General features: G+C 35.7%; 1 protein-coding gene across 4 annotated transcripts in view; it reads right to left on the bottom strand.

Annotated features, from left to right (window-relative positions):
* SMCHD1 (structural maintenance of chromosomes flexible hinge domain containing 1) overlaps positions 1 to 22,655 on the bottom strand; it is a 154,010-nt gene that overhangs the window by 40,844 nt on the left and 90,511 nt on the right. For all 4 annotated transcript variants that reach the window (XR_004029653.1, XM_030810685.1, XM_030810687.1 and 1 more), the window contains 8 exons: positions 20,586 to 20,753; positions 16,863 to 16,988; positions 14,413 to 14,492; positions 14,028 to 14,185; positions 12,688 to 12,803; positions 11,530 to 11,594; positions 1,853 to 1,940; positions 355 to 486 (listed from right to left, as the gene is read on the bottom strand). Coding sequence is in view for 3 of the 4 variants with exons in the window: in XM_030810685.1 (XP_030666545.1) it covers positions 355 to 486; positions 1,853 to 1,940; positions 11,530 to 11,594; positions 12,688 to 12,803; positions 14,028 to 14,185; positions 14,413 to 14,492; positions 16,863 to 16,988; positions 20,586 to 20,753 (933 nt within the window). In the remaining variant the exon portion in view is untranslated. The remainder of the gene's footprint in view (positions 1 to 354; positions 487 to 1,852; positions 1,941 to 11,529; positions 11,595 to 12,687; positions 12,804 to 14,027; positions 14,186 to 14,412; positions 14,493 to 16,862; positions 16,989 to 20,585; positions 20,754 to 22,655) is intronic.

The following is a 22,655-nucleotide window of genomic DNA, read 5'->3' as shown; positions in this document are numbered from 1 at the left end:
GGCTGAGGTGGGAGGACTGCTTAAGGCTGCAGTGAGCTATGATTGTGCCATGCCACTCCAGCCTGGGTGACAGAACAAGACCCTGTCTCAAAAAAAAAAGGTAGGCAGATTGAGATTTCTGCATTTTGAGTCAGTTCTGCTTATTATATCTGAATTCATTTTATGTATAATGTTATATATTCTATTTGTATTCAAATACAAAGATATTTATAAATATTTAATTCATCTGCACAAGTTTTCCCTATAACCTTAATCGGAGTAATAGACAGAATCCATAAAAATAATTTTGTACCCTAAAATCAAAGATAATTTTTCTTGTTACCCTTCGTAGTTTTGGAAGAAAATAAACATTACCGTGATACTAAGATGTAGATCTCTGACCAAGGTCCTACTGGCAACTGAGCGAACATTAGAAACAGCTGGTGTAGGTGGTTTAATTTTAGGTACTAACTTCACAGGTTGATTAGGCACGACTTCAACTATAACCTTACAAAACAAAAGAGACATTCTGATTAACAATGTATTGATGCTTTAGCATTTAAGAGGAAGGGAAGACATAACAATGGCACATACTAAATAAAATTAAATGTTACCCTCTAAAATTTATTTCCATTAATCTTTTAAAAGTAATCAATTTACTTTTAAAATTCAGCATAAAAAAGTTAGGTCAGGTTAATTTTTGGATGTTTACAGCCATCTAAGAACAAACTTAGAGGTATTAAAAAACATAGGTAATTAAAAAAATTAGTATACCGACAGTTTTTTTGTTTTTTTGAGACAGAGTCTCACTGTGACACCCAGGCTGGAGTACAGTGGTGTGATCTCTGCTCACTGCAACCTCCGCCTCCTGGGTTCAAGCGATTCTCCTGCCTCACCCTCCTGAATAGCTGGGACTACAGGTGTGCGCCCACCATGCCCAGCTGATTTTTGTATTTTTAGTAGAGGAGGGGTTTCGCCATACTGGCCAGGCTGGTCTCGAACTCTTGACCTCAAGTGATCTGCCCACCTTGACCTCCCAAAGTGCTGGGATTACAGGCGTGAGCCACTGCACCCAGCCTATACCAACAGTATTAAATGTAGATGATGTATATTTAAACTACTTGAACATCACTATCCAGAATTCTAATAACTGAAATACTATTTATTTTTAATTTCCAACTTTCATTATTTTAAAAATTTTATCTTAGATTCAGGGGGTGTATGTGCAAGTGTGTTACATGAGTATATTGCAGGATGCTGAGGTTTGGGCTTCTAATGATCCCGTCACCCAAGTAGCAAACACAGTACCTAATAGGTAGTTTTTCAACTCTTGCCCACCTCCCTCTTTCCCCTCTTTTGCAATCCCCAGCGTTTACTGTTCCCATCTTTGTGTCCGTGTGTACCCAATGTTTAGCTCCCACTTGCAAGGGAGAACATGCAGTATTTGGTTTTCAGTTTCTTAATTAATTTACTTAGGATAATGGCCTCTAGCCACATCCACGTTGCTGCAAAGGACATAATTTCGCTTTCTGTTATGGCTGTGTGAAATATTACTAATATTTTTCATGCATGGTTGATATGAGCAACTTTACAACACTACACACTCAAATGTTGAGTCTTTGATATAAAGAGAAATGGAAATGTGACTCCTGTAACAGGTCAAATTATTGAACAAATTTAAACATTCTATACTAATTTTCCTGAAAATTGAATTATTTATATTTCACATCCAATAATTACTTCGCTTTTAAACAAAATATTTCATTCATAAACTAAATGAGAAAATGTGAAGCTATTTCATGTAATGCAGAACCAAGGGGGGTAAAAAAGAAAATGTAAAGCTAACTGTGGTATATAAAAAAAGTAAGCAAACCTGTTCACTGTTGAGAATATTTGTTTTATCCATCATAAAACCAAACTGGATACAATATGTCCCCACTTTATTAGGAATTACTTTATCCCTAAATTTAAAAGAAAGTTAAGATTACTGACAATGTTTGTATAAAGGGGGAGGGAATTCAGAGTCAACATTTCTGTTCTTTCCACAAAAATAAATGAGTAGGAAGAATAGAACTACTAATACTATATTGACCTTCATTCGTTCAACAAGTATTTCTTGCTTACTCCCAGGTTCCTCTTACCTGTACATTCTTTTACAAAACATACAGAATAAAAGTGCTGGATATGGTAAAAATTGAAAGAACAGGAATATGAAGTTGAGAAAGCAGTAAATACGTCAAAAATGCTGAATTATATGTCAAGTAAATTTTGCTTCATTTCTACTTTATAAATTTCTAAGCAACAGTTTTGTATTTCAAAATTATAGAACATCCTGCTGATCTTCTATGTAACTTTTTTTCCATTCAAGTACTATTTGAAATATTTAACTATGTATACAAGGTATTTACTGTGAAACAATTATCAATAACGAACTCAGTGCCTAAGAAGAGGTACACTTATTAACCTATTTTGGTCACGCTTTACCACAAAGAAAATATGGATAATATTCTACAATATGTGCAATGTGGCTCATGATCCCTAGGGTAGCTTTTGCATGTCATTCATATTCTCAAAATACCGGCTCAATGCAGTACAAAGCACAGGCTTTGAATACATACTTGAATTCAAATCTCGGCACTGTAACATCTACGCAACCTTGAAGAAAATTATTTAACCCTTCTCTATATTGTTTTTTCTGAGATGGTAATTCCTAAGAAAGTTATATTGAGAATTTAAACAAGGCTGGGCACAGTGGCTCATGCCTGTAATCCCAGAAATTTGGGAGGCCGAGGCAGGCAGATCACTTGAGGTCAGGAGTTCGAGACCAGCCTGGCCAACATGGTGAAACCCCATCTCTACTATTAATACAAAAATGAGCCAGGCATGGTGGTGTGCGCCTGTAGTCCCAGCTATTCGGGAGGCTGAGGCAGGAGAATCGCTTGAACCCAGAAGGCAGAGGTTGCCGTGAGCCAAGATCACTCCACTGCACTCCAGCTTGGGTGACAGAGTGAGACTCTATCTCAAAAAAAAAAGGGAGAATTAAAACGGACTTCTGCTTCCAAATGGCAGGCCAACCCTTCGTGATGAAAACAGCTGTACAAAAAAAAAAAAAGTTGTTTGAAAATGTTAAAGAGTTAATAAGCTAAAGTAAAAAATAACTTAGTAGAATATAAAATAGAAAGGAGGCCCTGGGATATGAATTTCACATTTAAAGATGCTTTAGTCCTGGGAGTAAATTCTAGCAGCACAGGGAAACCTAAAGCAGACCAGCTTGCAAAAGAAATGCAACTTCCTTTGAATCATGTCAATCTCTGAAACTGAACTGAAGTGGTAATAAATGGGTAGCAGCCCAGACAACGGACAGAAGCAAATGTAACACACTCTTATCCTATATATCCAATATTTCTATAATTATTCATAAATAAAATGTCTAGTACAACAATAATAGAATCACCAGATACATGAAGAACAGAACTAGACTGAAAACCAACAGAAACCAAGAGAAAATCACAACAGACCTAAAGGAACTCTAGGCAGACTTTAATACATTGATTAACTGAAAACGTCAAACAGAAATTGGCAACTGAAGGAGGGACTTAACAGAAAATCAGATGTCACCAAAGAGAGAATTAGTTAACTGAAGATAGTTCAAAGTAACCATCTAGAAGGAAGAGAGGTAAAAGAATGGCAAAATTTTTAAAAACTGAAGACCACGAAATCAAAGCCCGTGAAAACCAAGCAGGATGTAAAAAAGAAATCCACACAGACATATCATAGTAAAACTGCTGAGCAGGGGCTGGGGTGGGGGCAGGGGAGGAACCAACCAGAAAATAACCAAAGAAGGGAAAATATATTTTTTTAAACAATAATGAGACTGACAACAGAATGAGATAGTGAAGGATGGTGGTAAGAAATTGCTGACCTTGAATACCATATGCAGTAAAAATATCCTTCAAGTATGAAGGTGGAATAAAGATATTTACAGGTAAAAATAAGATAATTCATCACCAGCAGACATATTGAAGGAACTTCCTAAGATGGAAAACAATACCAGATGAAAGCCTTGAGTTAAAGATTAACAGAAAGGATAAATGAGTAAATCCAAATAAACACTGATTGTAAGCAATAAAAATGATGCCTTGATAGGTTTAACATGCACAACAAAAAGGCACGTAAATTGGGAGAAAGGAATGGAAGTAAATGTTCTAAGATCCATGCACTGCTTAAAAAGGTAAAAAAATACAAATTATTACTAGACATTGGCATGTCAAGTATACACGTTATAAATCTCCAAGGAAATCACTTAGAGAACAGTGAAAGATTGTATAACTACTAGAAAATGACTATTAGAAACAATAAATCAAAAAGGGAAACAGGAAAGAGAATGGAAAAAACAGTTGGATCACACAGAAAACAAAACAGATCCAAAACCAAATGAATTGGTGTATGTAAGACCTAAACTTTCAATGAGAAGACAAAGATTATCAGGAAAAAAAAACGATAATGCCATTTACAAAAGATACATTTAAAAGAATATAAATATATATATGCAAACACTAATCCTCATGATTCCCAAAGTGGCTTTTGCATGTCATTCATAGGGAAAGTTGGTATACTGTTACCAAAGTAAACTTTAAGGCAAAAACATTATTAGAGAAAAAGAATACTTCATAGTAATTAAAGGTTTAAATTCCAAGAAAAATATAATAATACCCGCATCGCCAAGTCAATCCTAAGCCAAAAGAACAAAGCTGGAGGCATCACGCTACCTGACTTCAAACTATACTACAAGGCTAAAGTAACCAAAACAGTATGGTACTGGTACCAAAACAGAGATATAGATCAATGGAACAGCACAGAGTCCTCAGAAATAACGCTGCATATCTACAACCATCTGATCTTTGACAAACCTGACAAAAACAAGCAATGGGGGAAAGATTCCCTATTTAATAAATGGTGCTGGGAAAACTGGCTAGCCATATGCAGAAAGCTGAAACTGGATCCCTTCCTTACACCTTATACAAAAATTAATTCAAGATGAATTAAAGACTTACATGTTAGACCTAAAACCATAAAAACCCTAGAAGAAAACCTAGGTATTACCATTCAGGACATAGGCATGGGCAAGGACTTCATGTCTAAAACACCAAAAGCAATGGCAACAAAAGCCAAAATTGACAAATGGGATATAACTAAACTAAAGAGCTTCTGCACAGCAAAAGAAACTACCATCAGAGTGAACAGGCAACCTACAAAATGGGAGAAAATTTTCGCAACCTACTCATCTGACAAAGGGCTAATATCCAGAATCTACAATGAACTCAAACAAATTTACAAGAAAAAAACAAACAACCCCATCAAAAAGTGGGTGAAGGACATGAACAGACACTTCTCAAAAGAAGACATTTATGCAGCCAAAAGACACATGAAAAAATGCTCATCATCACTGGCCATCAGAGAAATTCAAATCAAAACCACAATGAGATACCATCTCACACCAGTTAGAATGGCCATCATTCAAAAGTCAGGAAACAACAGGTGCTGGAGAGGATGTGGAGAAATAGGAACACTTTTACACTGTTGGTGGGACTGTAAACTAGTTCAACCATTGTGGAAGTCAGTGTGGCGATTCCTCAGGGATCTAGAACTAGAAATACCATTTGACCCAGCCATCCCACTACTGGGTATATACCCAAAGGACTATAAATCATGCTGCTATAAAGACACATGCACACATATGTTTATTGTGGCACTATTCACAACAGCAAAGAGGTGGAACCAACCCAAATGTCCAACAACGATAGACTGGATTAAGAAAATGTGGCACATATACACCATGGAATACTATGCAGCCATAAAAAATGACAAATTCATGTCCTTTGTAGGGACATGGATGAAACTGGAAACCATCATTCTCAGTAAACTATCGCAAGGACAAAAAACCAAACACCACATGTTCTCACTCATAGGTGAGAATTGAACAATGAGAACACAGGGACACAGGAAGGGGAACATCACACTCCGGGGACTGTTGTGGGGTGGGGGGAAGGGGGAGGGATAGCATTAGGAGATACACCTAATGCTAAATGACGAGATAGTGGGTGCAGCACACCAACATGGCACATGGATACATATGTAACAAACCTGCACGTTGTGCACATGTACCCTAAAGCTTAAAAGTATAATAATAATAAAAAAACTAAAAAAATATACACAATAATAATCTAAGTCTGTATGTACCTAATAACAAGGCCTCAAAATATGTATTTTTTCTCTTATGTAAACTAAGAGAAAAAATAGACAAATCTTCATTCATACTTGGAAATTTACCACACTGCTAGGTGAAACACAAAAAATATAGAAGATATAGAACACTGTACCTCAAATGCAAAAATCACATTATTATCTAGTATATTTGGAACATACACAAAAATTGACTATATACCCAGCACAAAAACAAATAACAACTAATTTCAAAGGCTTGAAATCATACAGGGTAAACTAAATTTCACAATTCAGTAAACATCTGAATAAGCCATGGTCAAAGGATGAAATCACAATGAAAATTAGAAAATATTTTAATCCAAGGCTGAGCTCAGTGGCTCATGCCTGTAATCAGCACTTTGGGAAGCTGCAGTGAGAGGACTGCTTGAGACCAAGAGTTTGAGACCAATCTGAGTAACATAGTGAGGCCCTCATATCTACCAAATTAAAAAAAAAAAATTAGCTGGGTGTGGTGACACACATCTGTAGTCCTAGCTACTAAGGAGGCTAAGGTGGGAGGATTGCTTGAATCCAGGAGTTCAAGGCTGTACTGAGTTATAATCAGACCATGGCCCTCCAGCCAGGGTGAAAGAGCAAGACTCTGGTTCAAAAAAAGAAAAAAGAAAAAACAATTTTTGATCCAAATACTAATAAAAATAAAATACATAAAACTTGTGAATGCTATTAAAGTTACGCTTAGAAATGTACAGTTCTACGTACATATACACATATATATGTTTTGTGTGTCTGTGACCAAAATAAATGAGCTAAAAAACCTTCTCAAGCAGTTTTAATAAAAGTACAAATGAAATGCAAAGTAAATGAAATTAAATAATAAAACACATAAAATATATTTTAAAAGCCCAAAGTTTGTTCTTTAAAAGATCTAAAAAATGGAAATCTCTTACTAAGATTAATCAAGCCACAAGAGAGTACAAATAGTGTCAAGAATGAGAGATCATCACAGATCTTACAGAAAATAAACGGAACAGTATGAACAACAAATTTGAAAATTTAGATAAAATTGATAGTCTGACAGCCAGGCGTGGTGGTGCACGCCTATAGTTCCAGCTACTTGGGAGGCTGAGGCAGGAGAATCGCGTGAACAGGGAGGTGGAGATTGCAGTGAGCTGAGATCATGCAAATGCACTCCAGCCTGGGAAACAGACTGAGACTCTTTCTCAAAAAAAAAAAAAAAGATAGTTTGATAATTACAAGACATCAAAACTGAGCAAGAGACAGGAAATACAAATAGTTCTGTAACTTCTGAATTTGAACAAACTGAATCCATCACTAAAACCTTCCCCCCACAAAAACACCAGGCTCAGATGGCTTCGTTGATGAATCTATCACCATTTAAGGAAGGAATAATAACATTCTTGTATAAGTTCCTCCTAAGAATAAACCAAGACTGAGGGAAAAATTTCTTCCTACTTTTGTGAGGCCTATGTGATGTAGACAGCAAACTAAGAATTTGTAAGAAAGAAAATGCAGGTTAATTTCAAACTTCAAAGTAGATGCAAAAATCCTAAGAAAATATTAGCAAAACACCTCCATCGATATATAAAAATAATACAACATGATAAAAATGGGTTTATTCCAGTAATTGCAAGATTGGCTGACCATTCAGAAAACTAATGTACTATGATTACATTAGAAAGTAAAGGAATAATGTCTTAAAGGATATTTTTTGAAAGTAAAGGAAAAATATCACATAGTGCCTCAACAGATGATGAAATCTAAAGTCAATTTATAATTAAGACTTAGAAATGAACAGTTTGATAAAAGACTTATTAAGACTCAGAAACGAACAGTTTGATAAAAGAAAAACTCTAAGGTAAACATCACACTTAGTGGTGGAATGTTGAAATGCTCCCTTTGAGATTTGAAACCAGATTAGGATGATCACTCTCATCATGTCTATTTAACATTTTGCTGTAAATCCAAGATGCTGTGATATGGTAAGAAAAAGAAAACACACGGCCGAATCACAATGTCAGGAGATGGAGACCACCCTGGCTAACACGGTGAAACCCTGTCTCTACTAAAAATACAAAAAATTAGCTGGGCGTGGTGGCAGGTGCCTATAGCCCCGGCTACTCAGGAGGCTGAGGCAGGAGAATGGCATGAACCCGGGAGGCGGAGCTTGCAGTGAGCCAAGATCGTGCCACTGCACTCCAGCTTGGGAGACAGAGCAAGACTCCATCTCAAAAAAAAAAAAAAAAAAAAAAAAAAAAAAAAAAAAAAAACAAAAAACAAACAAAAAAAGAAATAAACACAAAGAAAATACACAAAAACTGGAAAATAACAAACCTACTATTATAAATCAGACATTTTTATTAAATCCCAAAGAATCTACAAATAAAATTAGAGCCAGGAGTGGTGGCTCACATCTGTAATCCCAGCACTTTGGGAGGCTGAGGTGGGAGGATTGCTTGAACTCAGGAGTTCAAGACCAGCAATGAGACCTTGAGTCCACAAAAATTAAAAAATCAGCCAAGTGTGGTGGCATGGGCCCGTAGTCCCAGCTAGTTGGGAGGCTAAGGCAGGAGGGTTGTTTTAGCCCAAGAGTTTAAGACAAGCCCAGACAACATAGTAAGACCTTGTCTCCACAAAAAATAAAATAGTAAGTCAGGTGTAGTGGTGTGGGTCTGTAGTCCCAGCTACCTGAGAGGCTGAGGTAGGAAGATTGCTTGAGCCTGGGAGGTCAAGGCTACAGTGAGCCATGAGTGCACCACTGCACTACAGCCTGGGTGACATAGTGAGACCCTGTTTCTAAATAAATAAATTAATTAATTAAAATAAGAAATAAAGGAGTTTAACAAAGATAACTGCTACAAGGTCAATATACATAAATCAATTGCATCTCTATAACCAAAAACAACAGAAAATAAAAATGTTTTAGGAGATACCATTTACGATGGACCTCATGTGATCTGCCTGCCTCTGCCTCCCAAAGTGCTGGGATTATAGGTGTGAGCCACCGCACCCGGCCTCACACTATACATTAAAAAAAAAAAATCAATTCCACGTATAACTGTACAAAAAGAACACAGCAAACATCAAGTGCTATCCTTAGAAAGGCCTGCTTGCAAGATGGGCCCTTGGCAGACATCTGTTGAGTTTAGATTTCAGGAGGGTTCTCACCTTTAACTGATATGAGTGGCTCACATTGCCTAAACCACTGTACTAATATGGTTTATGCTACACACTTGCTTTTCTTCTGAAAATCTGGTATCTGCTAGGCAGAGGCTGCCTATGTGACCACACCCTAACAAAAACCCTGAATGCTGAGTCTCTAGTGAGCTTGCCTGGTTGACAACATTTTATACGCATTGTCACAATTTATTGCTGGGGAATTAAGCACATACTCTGTGACTTCACCAAGACAGAATCCTTGGAAAGTTTCCTCTGTGTCTGCTTTCCCTTGGACATCACCCCATGAGCTTTTTACCTTGCTCATTTCACTTTGAATCCTTTTGTTTCAATAAAACATAGCTATGAGCCCAACTATATATTAAGTCCTGTGAGTCCTCCTGGTGAATCATCAAACCTGCCATTGGTCTTGGGAACCCCCAACACAATAATATAGTAAAATGTGTTGATGACCTAAATGTAAGGAAAGACTTAAACAGGACACAAAGAAGATCAACTATAAAAAAGATGACTAACACATTTGCTTATATAAAAATTAACCACTGCTGTTCAAGATATCATAAAGTGAGAAAGCAAGCCACAGGATAGGCAAAGATGTCTAAACAAAAGGCTTATATCTCTAATATATAAAGAACTCCTACAAATTAATACAAAAAATACAAGAGTTATTAAGATACTCAAAAAAAGGCACTTCACAAAAGGTAATCTAAGTGGCCAATAAATATACGATAAACAGGGAAATGCAAATTAAGAGTAAGTATGATGCCACTCTATTACATGTCCACCAGAAGATTATACCTGAAAAGACCCACAAAACCGTGTTGAGAAGGGCCAGGCACGGTGGCTCACGCTTGTAATCCCACCACCTTGGGAAGCTGAGGCGGGTAGATGGCTTCGAGCTCAGGAGTTCGAGACTAGCCAGAGCAACTTGGTGAAACCCAGTCTCCACACACACACACAATAAATAAATAAATAAATAAATTAATTAATTAATTTGCTGGGCATGGCAGCACATTCCTGTAGTCCCAGCTACTTGGGAGGCTGAGGCAGGGGGCTCGCTTGAGCCAGGGAGGCAGAGATTGCAGTGAGCCACTGCACTCTAGGCATTGCACTCTAGCAAGGCTATGTATTAAAAACAAACCCTCAAGCTACTCAAGTTAAACATACACATCTATGTTTAACATCTATATTTAACATCTAACATACACATCTATATTTAAATATACACATCTATGAACTTATGACCCAGCAATTTTACTTTCATATGAGCACCAGTGTTATAAACATTATTTGTAATAGCCCAAAATTGAAGATGCAAATAGCCATTAACAGAATGGAAAATTGTAGTGTGTTCACACAATGGACTTCTATTCAGCAATGGAAATGAATGAATTTATAGCTATATGCCACAGAATCTCATGATGCTGAGTGAAAGAAGTCATATGCAAAGGAAAATAATTGTATATCAAGTTCAAAAATGGGCACAACTAAATCAGAGACTATAGAGATATATGCTAAGATAAATGGAACTCTAAATAAGACCAAATCAGGAGAGGGTTTGTGGTGTGTGCATGTGTGTCTACATGAGTGTGTGCGTGGCATGCACAACAGGAAGGAAGACGGTAATAACTGGAAGAGGTAAGGGGTGCAGCTTGCATGATTGGTCCTTTACCAGTTAGTCTGAAAAAGCACTGAACAAATATAATGAGCATTTTGACCCTGTTGATGATAAAGGATTTTTAAAGAAACTTAAGACATAATCTTTTCAGATTTGAAAATGGAGGTCCAGAATGAAGCAGCAACATGTTCAAAGTCACAGAAATGTTAAAAGCCAGTCTAATCTTTATAGAAACCTCCTATATAATAAAAAGTTATAAAGTGCGCTGACAACATAAAAGAATTCTTCTGATGGCTTCGATAGTTTCAAAAGCAAATACAATTTACAAAGCTTAAAACCAATTTAATGCTTAAAAACGAAAACACACCAAAAAACTGACAAAAATTTAGAGACACTAATATTTGTATTTGATCATAAATTACTTTTCCTCAGGTGAGCCCACAGGTATCTCCAGGGTTGAATTACTTTGTAACAAGATATGTATTCAAAATATGAAATGTTTTGAGAAATACCTGAAATAGAAGCAGCCATCTTCCTTGTCATTATCTTTTATTTTATTACAACTAAATGTTTCTGCCTAGAAAGGGGAGTAGGAGAGAAGGGGAGAGGGGAAAATGACAAAATTTAACATAGTATACTTAGGAGGAAAGCTTATTATATACCTAAACTGAATGTGTATCTGGATTCCATTTATAAACATACAGGTATATATACACATGTATATATCTTCATAATACATGTAAGGTACAATGTGAGATTAGTGACAGTGGAAAGACACCCCATTATTAAAAGACACACAATAGAACTTTATGGTGATATTATTTTAAGATAATACCAACTTGATTGGACTGATGGTCTAAATTAAGCAAGCAAAGATTCAGGATTAATTAAGCAAGATAGTTTCCAAAACCAATGATTAAAATGAACCATAAATGTTGAATTAGATTATTATATCAGGGCACTGATAAACTTTAGTTCCCAATTTTAGATTTATTTCAGATCTGCATTATCCAATATGGTAGCCAATGGCTACGTGTGACTACTGGGCACTTGAAATGTGGCTGGTCTGAACTGATATACAGTGTAAAATAAACACCAAATTTCATAGACTTGGTAAGATAAAAGAACGTAAAATCCCAGAAATAATTTTTAAACTACTGAATATATGTTGAAATGGTAACTTTTGATATATTAGGCTAAAAACATTAGAATTTTACTTACTTCTTTTTAGCTTTTACATGTAGCTACTAGAAAGCAGACACACCAGGTGTGATCTTTCTACTGGACAGCACTGTTCTAGACCCTCTAACTCTCTCTCCACTCTCTTTCAAGCAGTCTATCAATCCTCTCTACTATCTCATTTTCTATATTATCCCCTCATATTTAATAGCTTCTGCCTTGTGCTACTGTCCTTCAGATGAAATAATTTTAATGTGTAGGCATCTTAAAATGTTAAGAAAAATCACAATGTAGACTACTCTTTTTCAATAGCATCAACCTTTAATTTTGAAACATACATTGATGTAATTTCTTTAACCCCAAGGAATGATGTAAATTAACTTCCATTTCTCAAATTTATAGAACATTATATATTTACATTAAATGAGGTTTAGTTTTAAGTTAAATGTAAGAACTATTTTTAACTTCAAAAAATGCTTCCCATGACTCACATTTGCTGGGGGTCGGTTCCCACTGGTAGACAGCTTCCACATTTTCATGGAAATACGTGCTGGATTAATATTTTTAATGATACTGTCATCTTCAGAAATAACACTAATCATAAAATCTGTCATGGTAAACATTAAAAAATTATTTTCTTTCTAGTTCAATTAATGGATATGGTTAAATAATTCTATGCCTTAAAGCAAACATCTCATTTAAATGTTTAAAGCACACGTTATTTAAATGTTAATACAATTCTGATGAAGAAATGTATAAATTCTAGCACACAAGACCAAAAAGACTAGAATGTATGCTCAGCAACTTAGAGTTAGGCCAATTGGTCATAGCACGATATGCTTTATGTATTCCAAGAACAGAATATTTACTTTCTTGTATGATTTTCAATAGCATACAATAGCCAAAAGATCAATATATATAATATTCCCATTATATTTACCACCTGTAACATTCATTTGGCACCTGTTATTAATTTTTTAATCACAGGAAATAGATCTCCCTGAAATAGATTTAAAACTTTATATACGGTATAGTCTACTTTATAAAGTAAAAAAAAAGCTATGTATACATGTAACTTAATTATTAAAAATTATTGTTAAAAATTTTTAAATCTAAACTTTGAGGTGCTTCATTCACTACTTAAAACTATGTACAGGGATTCATCCTTTTAAGAAAACAGAAGTCTTCCAGAAACTTATTTGTGTAAAGCAAAAACTAATTTCCTATTGACTTAACATATGCCACATGATATTGAAATCATTTGCTTCGCTGTCTCCTACATTAGACTGAGCATACTGAAAACTGTCTTATTCGTTTTTGTAACTCAGAGCACAGCATAGTATTTTAACATAGCAGTATTTAATAAATGTTTGCTGTTCTGAAATATCTTTAATCATAAATGCTTATGTGATATATTTTCACTAAAATTAAGCTAAATGATTCTAGTTATGATGGGTTTAAGATCACAACACAATATTTAGTAGAGCATAACTCCGTAATTCTCACCATTTAGTTCCTATTTCTTTTACACAATTTCACAATTCAGTGAATGTACAAACACCACCTGAATTAATTACCTCAGCCTATCAGTTTATGTATGAACTTTCAGTTAATTCTTGACATTAAAATAAATGCAAGACATGGGAATGAGAGTAGGCATTGCTAAGTCAAATATATTTTCTTTGCCACTTAAGAGGCTATTTTTTTTTTTAAAAAGGCTATTATGAGCATGATTTTTTACTGTGCTAAAAATCTAGGATAAGCAATTTATTCCACTAACGTACAAAGCAAATTATCATTATAGATTTATGTATGTATGTGAAATACTCACCAGTGAAAAGACCCCCTGCTAAGAAGGATGCATCTTTGTCATATTTAACATTGAGACGAACGGGTTTTTCTGGGTCTGGAAGAATCATTAATTTAATTACAGGTCCTTCTATGATACTTTTGTTATAGATGGCTTTAACCTGAAGAGTATGCTCTCCCCTAACAAAACAAAAGAGGAGAGGGGTTCAAATTACATTAGTTAATAACCTAAAAATTCTAAGACAATTTACGCAAAGTTCAACTCTTAGAAAAACCTCTCAACTTCCATTCAGTCCCAACTCTTGCCTAACATTAAACAGAAGGATAGTCATTACTTGTAACTTCGGCAAGCAGTAAGAAAAACGAATCTCTGTAACACCAACAACTATCAAACTTTTGGTTCTTACCTAGGAGCAAAAACACTGAATACTCCCAAATTAGCCCTGCCTTTCTCATCTGTTTTATGCTGTTGGTTTGAAGGCATGAGCTAAAAACAAAACAAAACAAAATGGTTAATTAGAAAATTCTAGAGATCAATCAAGTTCTTTTCTTCCATTACAATGTTCTTTCCCTCTATTCCTATTTTTTTTTAAAAAAAGCAGTATTTGCATACTTCTAAAATCTAAATTTTAAAAATCTGAACTAGTTGGAATAATGTAGTATGTAATGATATAATCCAAAGTAGAATAACAATCACTCATCTTCATCAATTTCACTAGAATTTAATGTATTTCAGTGACTAAGTTGCAGATTTCTAGTTCACTGTTTCAATATCACTGATACATCAAATGAAGTTTGTTTACACAAACATTGAAGGTATATTCTAAAGCTGGGGCAGGTAAAGGGGACTGCACTGGAGAAATATATACTGTACACACATACTCAAGTCAAAGCATCATAGCACTATCTTCATTCTTCATTTTTCTCTTGAATGTCTACTCAGATACAGTTCTCAAATTTTTGCTGCAATACTACATTCACAGTGATAACCAAGCTTTCACTTTCAAGAGATTAAGAATCAGTGGCCACATTTCCTAATAACTGATTTAGAAGGGTCTCTCAGGCTTTTACAGATGGTTCTCCAGAAACTAGAATCATATCTTTATTGTGGGGTTGAAAATAATCATTGTCTAACTCTACTGGAAGCAAACATTCAGAATAACAGTGAATTTGAAGACCACAGTAGAAGAAAAATCAGACTTTCTCCCAAACCCTAAAACCCACCTCAACTTAACAGAACCTAAAAAGTAGGTAATAATGGTACAGGCAGACAGGAAAAGCAATAGCTGAAGAGGAAAAAATGAGAAAGGGTACTTGAAATGATAGGATGAAATCCTATGTTTATACCTGTCCCAATTACCCTCTGGTCCATTGTCTCTCAACCCATCCTTCTCAAAGTAGGTCTCCCATCTGGGTATCAAATCCTTACTGCTAAGCCAGAGAAGTAAGTCTTTTCAGGTCTTATAGCAGCAATATCATAGCCTCATTTAAAAGACTCATTTAAAAACTCCAACTGTAATTACTATGAAAACAGGTCCATGTGTAACAAGCCACTCTTGGCACTTAAATCTTCCATACGACTTTTAAGATCACCTTTTCAGGTTCTGGGAAATCCCTGTTGGGATTCTGATTGAACTATAAATAACTGCAAGAGAAACATCATCTTTACATAATATCAACTGATTTCTCCATTACATTTATATTTATTTTTTATATGTGGAGGGATACTCAAAATTGTCTGACTATGACCCCAACTCCCTCTGGCTTGCCTAGCAACAGCCTGGCTGGGACCAATGAATTCCCTTCAACAAACAGAGGAGACAGTATACAAATACAACTTTATGGCCAGGCGCAGTGGCTCACACCTGTAATCCCAGCACTTTGGGAGGCCAAGGCAGGTGGATCACCCGAGGTCAGGAGTTTGAGACCAGCCTGGCCAACACGGTGAAACCCCGTATGTACTAAAAATACAAAAATTAGCTGGGCATGATGGCACGTGCCTGTAATCCCAACTACTCAGGAGGCTGAGGCAGGAGAATCGCTTTGAACCTGTGAGGCAGAGGTTGCAGTGAGCCAAGATCACCCCATTGCACTCCAGCCTGGGTGTTGAGCGAGACTCTGTCTCAAAAAAAAAAAAAAAAATTATACACACACACACGCACACACAACTTTGCAAAGACTAGCAGCTTTTCCTCTTTCCCCTAGAAGGAGCGCCTCCAACTTTGCACCAGCCACTAGATCCCATGCAGCTCCTCAATACTCATAGGAATAAATGATACCTAATCTTGAACTTTCTGGTAGTCAAGACTGTTCCCAAACTTTACAAGACCATGTTCATACTTGTTCCATAAAAAGAACAATAAAGGGCAGGAGCCTCACCCTAGAATATACCAGTATGTTCCAGTAGCTCTGCCCAGGATCTGGTAGCTCTTCATAAGGTAAGTAGAGGATAGGTACCTGCATGACTTTTTTTGTTTAGCCTCACCATGTATGTTTCCCAATAATGCCTGTTCCTTAATCCATTCTGTAGGTCACTGTGATATGTCTTCATTCACTTTGTCAGTGTTAATTATCTATTTATTCATCCTAATCTGAAATGCAAGTTTTACTAGCACTATATAAGAAATACTAAAACAGCCATAACTGTACAATGTTGGCCCCTTGTTGTACTACTGTAAGATATAAACTCTACTTCCTCAAAATAATTTTAAAAATTTGAGGTTTATTTACACTAAGCAATAATAAAGATTATGTAAAATACATTTTTTAGAAAAGAAGCAATATGACAGCGAAAGATACTATCATGAAAATGAAATCCAGAATTTTAAATGAAGATGTAAGGAAGTTTAAAACTTACCTTTAAATTGCTAGCTTTTGTAAGACTTATTTTAACGTGTTGTACCGGTGCTGGATTATCCCACTGATCACAAAGTTGAACAATAATAGGGTTCTGTAAATCTCTTCCGTTAATCACTGGAATGCACTGAAAAGAACAGAAATATTTTAAGAAACACTCAAATATATGGGCCAAACAATGCAATTACTTGTATATTTGTATAACAATCACTTAATTCATCTCTGTTCTATTTGCAAATGGCTTCTTTGGTCAATGAAAATGAACTTTTGAAAGCCAACTAAATCATGTGACCCTCTTATCGAAATGATAAATGATCTGAAAAAAGAAAAACCAACACCTGACATTACAGTCTTCCCTCAGTATCCACAGGAGATTGGTTCTAGACCCCAGTGGACACCAAAAGCTACAGATACTCTTTTATATAAAATTGCACAGTATTTGCATATAACGTAAGCATACACTTGAAATCATCTTTAGATTACTTATAACATCTAATACAATGCAACTGCTATGTTAAGTACTAGAATGTGTTCAACAGAAACAGAAACCTATCTTTGGTTCTCAGATTTAGCATTGGCAATCTGTAGTTTAGCTTCTCCCTCAGTCAATGTTCAGCTCTCTGCCATTGTGCATTAAAAGCAGTAACATGGCTTTCTAGCCCTTGGTTAAATAGGACTATTCACTGATGATCTACACTGTCTTGTTGACTTAAAATGCTTCTTGCTGTTTCCCTAGTTAGGATGTAAAGCTGTTTAATTCTAGAAATCTGCCTACTGACCTACTAACACTGGGCACATCAAAGGAAACACAGTGTTAAACAAGATACCTGACAAAAGCCCAATCCTCTGGGTCAACATTTTAAGTTTACAAAAGATGGAAGGGAACTAAAGGACAACAACAAAAAAAACTGATTTATCACCTCTCCTCTAACAAGAATGTTCCTTCTGCTTCTTCTACCCCCTACTCTTAACTGAGGTAGTTGGTTACCAGATTATGGGAAAAGGCTGCTGAAAATGGAAAGAAAAATTAAGTTTGCTATGGATAGGACATTATGAAAAAAACCAAAGACCCTTGAGATTGGTTTAGTTATGTCCCTCTACCATAAAGTTTACACAGCTACAGCCATGTTCCCTCTGCCAAAGTTTATAAAAAGCTTGAATTTTGAAAACTGCTGAGTTTCCAAATGTAAACATACAGTATTTCATTCCTAATCAAATAACTGTTTACCCAAACTACCTTTAAAGGACAGTCTAAGTTTTTAAAGGACTCCTATCTACTTTTAAAGGTTATCTTTAAGTAAATGACTTGTAGTCCAAACTGCTAATAATAACGTTTTCTAGAAAATAGTAGAAAAAGCAAATTTCCAAAATCAAATGTTCACAAGCATTTTAATATCACATTTAATGTCACTTTTTAATACTGGCATGTTAATATTTCAGAATTTCAATTTCCTCATTTACTTGTCCTTTTTTTTTTTTTTTTTTTACTTTTTTACAGAAACAAATTCTCACTATGTTGCCCCACCTGGTCTCGAACTCCTGGGCTCAAGCAATTCTTCCACCTTGGTCTCTCAAAGTGTTGGGATTACAAGGCATGAGCCACTGCACCTGGCCAGTTCCCTCATTTATAAAGAATAATATATGTATTTATTAATACACATCTATTTTTCTATTCATCATGTTTATGTATTATATCAGTTCCTCCTCTCTGCACAGATCCTATCGGGGGAAGGTGGGTCAGCAATTAAATTAGAAAACTTAGAAAAGTTAGATATCAAATAATCATTTTTCTAGCCTCATCTATATATAACCATATCTCAAAAGACTGATATATTAGTTTATGTTTTATTTTAAGTTTCTGGATTATTATGGATCTACAAATAACTCTTATAATAAATTTTTGAGCTAACAAGCTGTCATTACTTTTTATATTTGTCCCCCAAAACGATATAGGACAAACGTGTCCAGATTTTTTCCACATTAAAACTGTTTCATACAACTGTTTCAGGTAATAGTCAATCAACAAATACTTCATTGGCATCAGTAGGTATAAAAAGTGGGTTAATTTATGTTTTGTAAGTGCTCCCAGAAAAAAAAAATGCACTGGCTTTTCAGTAAAATCCTTTAGTCACACTATTATTCTAAAAACTGTGTTTTATGAAGCCCACTCTCATAACCAGTTTTATCTGCTTTTTAAACTCACACAAGTGAAAAAGAGCCATCTCAAACTAAGGCATGAGCATGTTAACCTTTCTTAGATGACCTGCCCCTTTACTAAGATAAATTCACCTACTACCATGATTGTGTGAGTTCATTTTCTTTTACAGAAAACGTGGGCTGGGAACGGTGGCTCACACCTGTAATCCCAGAACTTTGGGAGAATGAGGCAGAAGAATCGCTTGGGCCCAGGAGCTCAAGATCAGCTTGGTCAACACGGTGAAACCCAGCCTCTATTAAAAATAAATTTTTTAATTTTTTAAAATAAAAATTGTTTCAAAGTTAGCTATCACATCAACAGTTAAAGTCCTGGCCGGGTGCGGTGGCTCACGCCTGTCATCCCAGCACTTCAGGAGGCCAAGGCGGACATATCGCCTGAGGTCAGGAGTTTGAGACCAACCATGGCCAACAGGTGAAACCCTATCTTTATTTAAAATACAAAATTAGCCGGGAATGGTGGCACATGCCTGTAATCCCAGCTACTTGGGAGGCTGAGGCAGGATAATCGCTTGAACCCAGGAGGTGGAGGTTGCAGTGAGCCAAGATCGTGCCAATGCACTCCACACTCCAGCCTGGGTAACAAGAGTGAAACTCTTTCAAAACAAAAACAAACAAACAAACCATTAAAGCCCTGCTATTCCATAAGCAAATGCCAAAATCTGGACATTTTAAAACTAGAATTCCATCAAAGGATACAAAATTTCAGTTACGAGTATTAAGTTCAAAAGATCTATTGTATGATGATGACTACAGTTAATGGTATGTTACTATTCTTTAAAACTGCTTCATCTATTGCATGTCCTCTCCACGACAAGATGATTCTTCAAAACTGCTGAGAGAATAGATTTCAAATGTTTTCACCACAAAAAAAAGTATGTGGATATGTGTGTTAATTAGCTTGATTTAGCCATTCCACAATGTATACATATTTCAAAATATGCTGTACACAATAAATATGTACAATTTTTGTCTGTCAAATTAGAATTCTAAAACTTCAGTAAAAAGAAATCAACAGATTTGACAGACATTTACAAAATTAGTATTTAAAATTTAAGTACTTGCATAGGAAGGCATACTGAAGTATTTACGGATATGACTTGATGTCTGAGATATGCTTTTTAAAACTCCAGTAAAAAGTTATTAGATTAGTATAAGAGAACAAAGAACAAAATTGGCAAAAATCAGTAACTGTAGAAACTAGGTAATTGGCACATGGGAGTTTGCTACACTATTCTTTTTATTTTTATGCATGTTTGAAATCCTCTGTAATGTAGTTTTTAAGATCTGAATTATTACACTCCTTATTTTTAACAAATGAGGACACAATGATGAATCAAATAACAAAGTATGAAGACTCACATTACCTTGCTCTTTTGTTATTTTTACTGTTAACAACTGTTAGTTGTTACTTCAGCAACAAAATATATCTATTCTGATCCACTGACAATCTGAAAGTAATAAGCCATGTGATACTAAATTCTTTCAGTGAAGACATGAAGTGACTTACCTCCTTTAGTTCTGGCCAGTCTATAAGGAGAAGTTTAGCAGGAGGTCCAGAAATTAGTTGCACTCGAATAAAGTCAGAAAACTCGCGCCAAGTAAAACAAAGATCCTTATTTCCAGGAGGACCTGGAATAAATTTGATGCCTCTTACACTTATACTGTGTGTGTTTTCCTATTGAGAAAGACAGGGGGTATCGCTTAGTGTTCAGAAAAACAAAATAAAATGTTTTGTCATTAACCCATGGGCATACAGATGTGTTTCTTGGTAACATGACAGAAAATAAATTGCACCCATGCAATAATGGCATGCCATACATTTTATTTTCAAGAGAGGAGAAACTGAATTTTTTTTCTTTCAAGGGGTAGGGGATCTAAAAGGTTCTGGCAATGTCTCTTTATCTTATCTTTTCTTAATTTCCCTCTTCTTTATACTTCCTCCTTTCTGCTACCTGAATAGCTTTTATACTTGTTCTTTCCCTCTGTTTGCAACATTATTTACCAGATATACACACTGTTTTTCTTTAGATTTTTGTACATGATACCTTAATAAGAGGCTCTTCCCTGATCACCTTACTTATTGGCATACTATCTATCCCTTTCCTTATTTCATTTTTCTTACCTCTTATTTCTCATCTATTGCATGTCCTCTCCATGACAAGATAATTTCCACAAGGGCAGGAGCTTTGTCACTACTCAATCTCTATTACTTAGAATAATGCCTAACACATCATATTAATGAGAATCAATGAAACTAGCCTATAATCTTTGCAATATGACTGAATGATTCCACAATGGCGTGAGTACTGTAGTATTCGTATTTTAATGGTGATCCTTGATGATTTATTCATCTTAAATTTCTACTAGGTACAAATCTACTTCATCAAAATTTTATTTGTTTTTGTTTCTGGGCTGCTGTAACAATATTTCACCAAAATTTTAAAATCAGGCCAGACACAGTGGCTCCTGACTATAATCCCAGCACTTTACGAGGCCAAGGCAGAAGGATCCCTTGAGCCCAGGAGTTCACGACCAGCCTGGGCAACACAGTAAGACCCCGTCTCTACCAAAAAATTTTAAAATTAGCCAGGTGTAGTGGCATGTGGCTACAGTCCCAGCTAGTTGGGAGGCTCTGGTGGGAGGATCACTTGAGCCCAGGAGGTCGAAGCTATGGTGAGCCATATTCACAACACTGCACTGCACTACAGCCTGGGAAAAAGAGTGAGATCCTGTTTCGAAAAATTAAATAAATAAATCAGAGAGAAAACTTCACGTTTTATGTTCTCAAACAATGATCTGTAGGACAGAATATTTTATGTAAAAAGTCACTGTAAAATAATCAAAATTAATCTCTCCGAAAAGCCCAATAAGCACAGAAGAATTTTTCAATATTCAGAAAACAAATTAGACAGATATTCCTTAGTAAAATGTACTGAAGTTCAAAATATGTAAAGTCTATCTTAGGGTTCCAAATTTGATAGCCCTTCTGAACCAAAAGCCCTTCTGAAGGGGTGATTTCTTTTTAAAGTCATGTTGGAAGTTGTTCTGGTTTTATTTCAAATCTTGGAAATGAAATTGCACTTACAAATTGTAGATGGGTACAAACAATTAAACACACAATTCCGAAAATGAGCCAAGATAGTATACATCAATTACAGAAAGACAGAAGTAGAAAAAAAGTCTACTTGGCTGGAGAGTAAAGAGCTATGGAGAGAGAAAGGGGTGAGATTATGGTAGGGTGGAATACTATAGGTATTACAGGCCATACTAAGGCAATGGATTTCCAATGCAGTAGAATGTAACATGCTGATAGGTCTAATGGGTAGCATGAGAACTGAAAATTGACCCCTGGATTTGGTCAGGTAGAACAGAGCAGAAAAACATGATCAGAGTGGCTTGCTACAGAATGACAGAAAAGGATGTGAAAACATACAACTCTTCCAAGGAGTTTTACTATAAAATGGAGGAGGACAGTAGATGGACAGGAATACAGGGCCAAAGGAAGCTTTGCTGGTTTTTCTAGAGGGATTTTTCCTTTTGTTTGTTTAAGATGAGAGACATTCCAGCATGTTTACAT

Source organism: Nomascus leucogenys, chromosome 4 (genome assembly GCF_006542625.1).
Source record: "Nomascus leucogenys isolate Asia chromosome 4, Asia_NLE_v1, whole genome shotgun sequence".
Classification (NCBI taxonomy): domain Eukaryota; kingdom Metazoa; phylum Chordata; class Mammalia; order Primates; family Hylobatidae; genus Nomascus; species Nomascus leucogenys.
The sequence above is the reverse complement of the archived record's forward strand: the minus strand, read 5'-3'. Positions and strand labels throughout refer to the sequence as shown.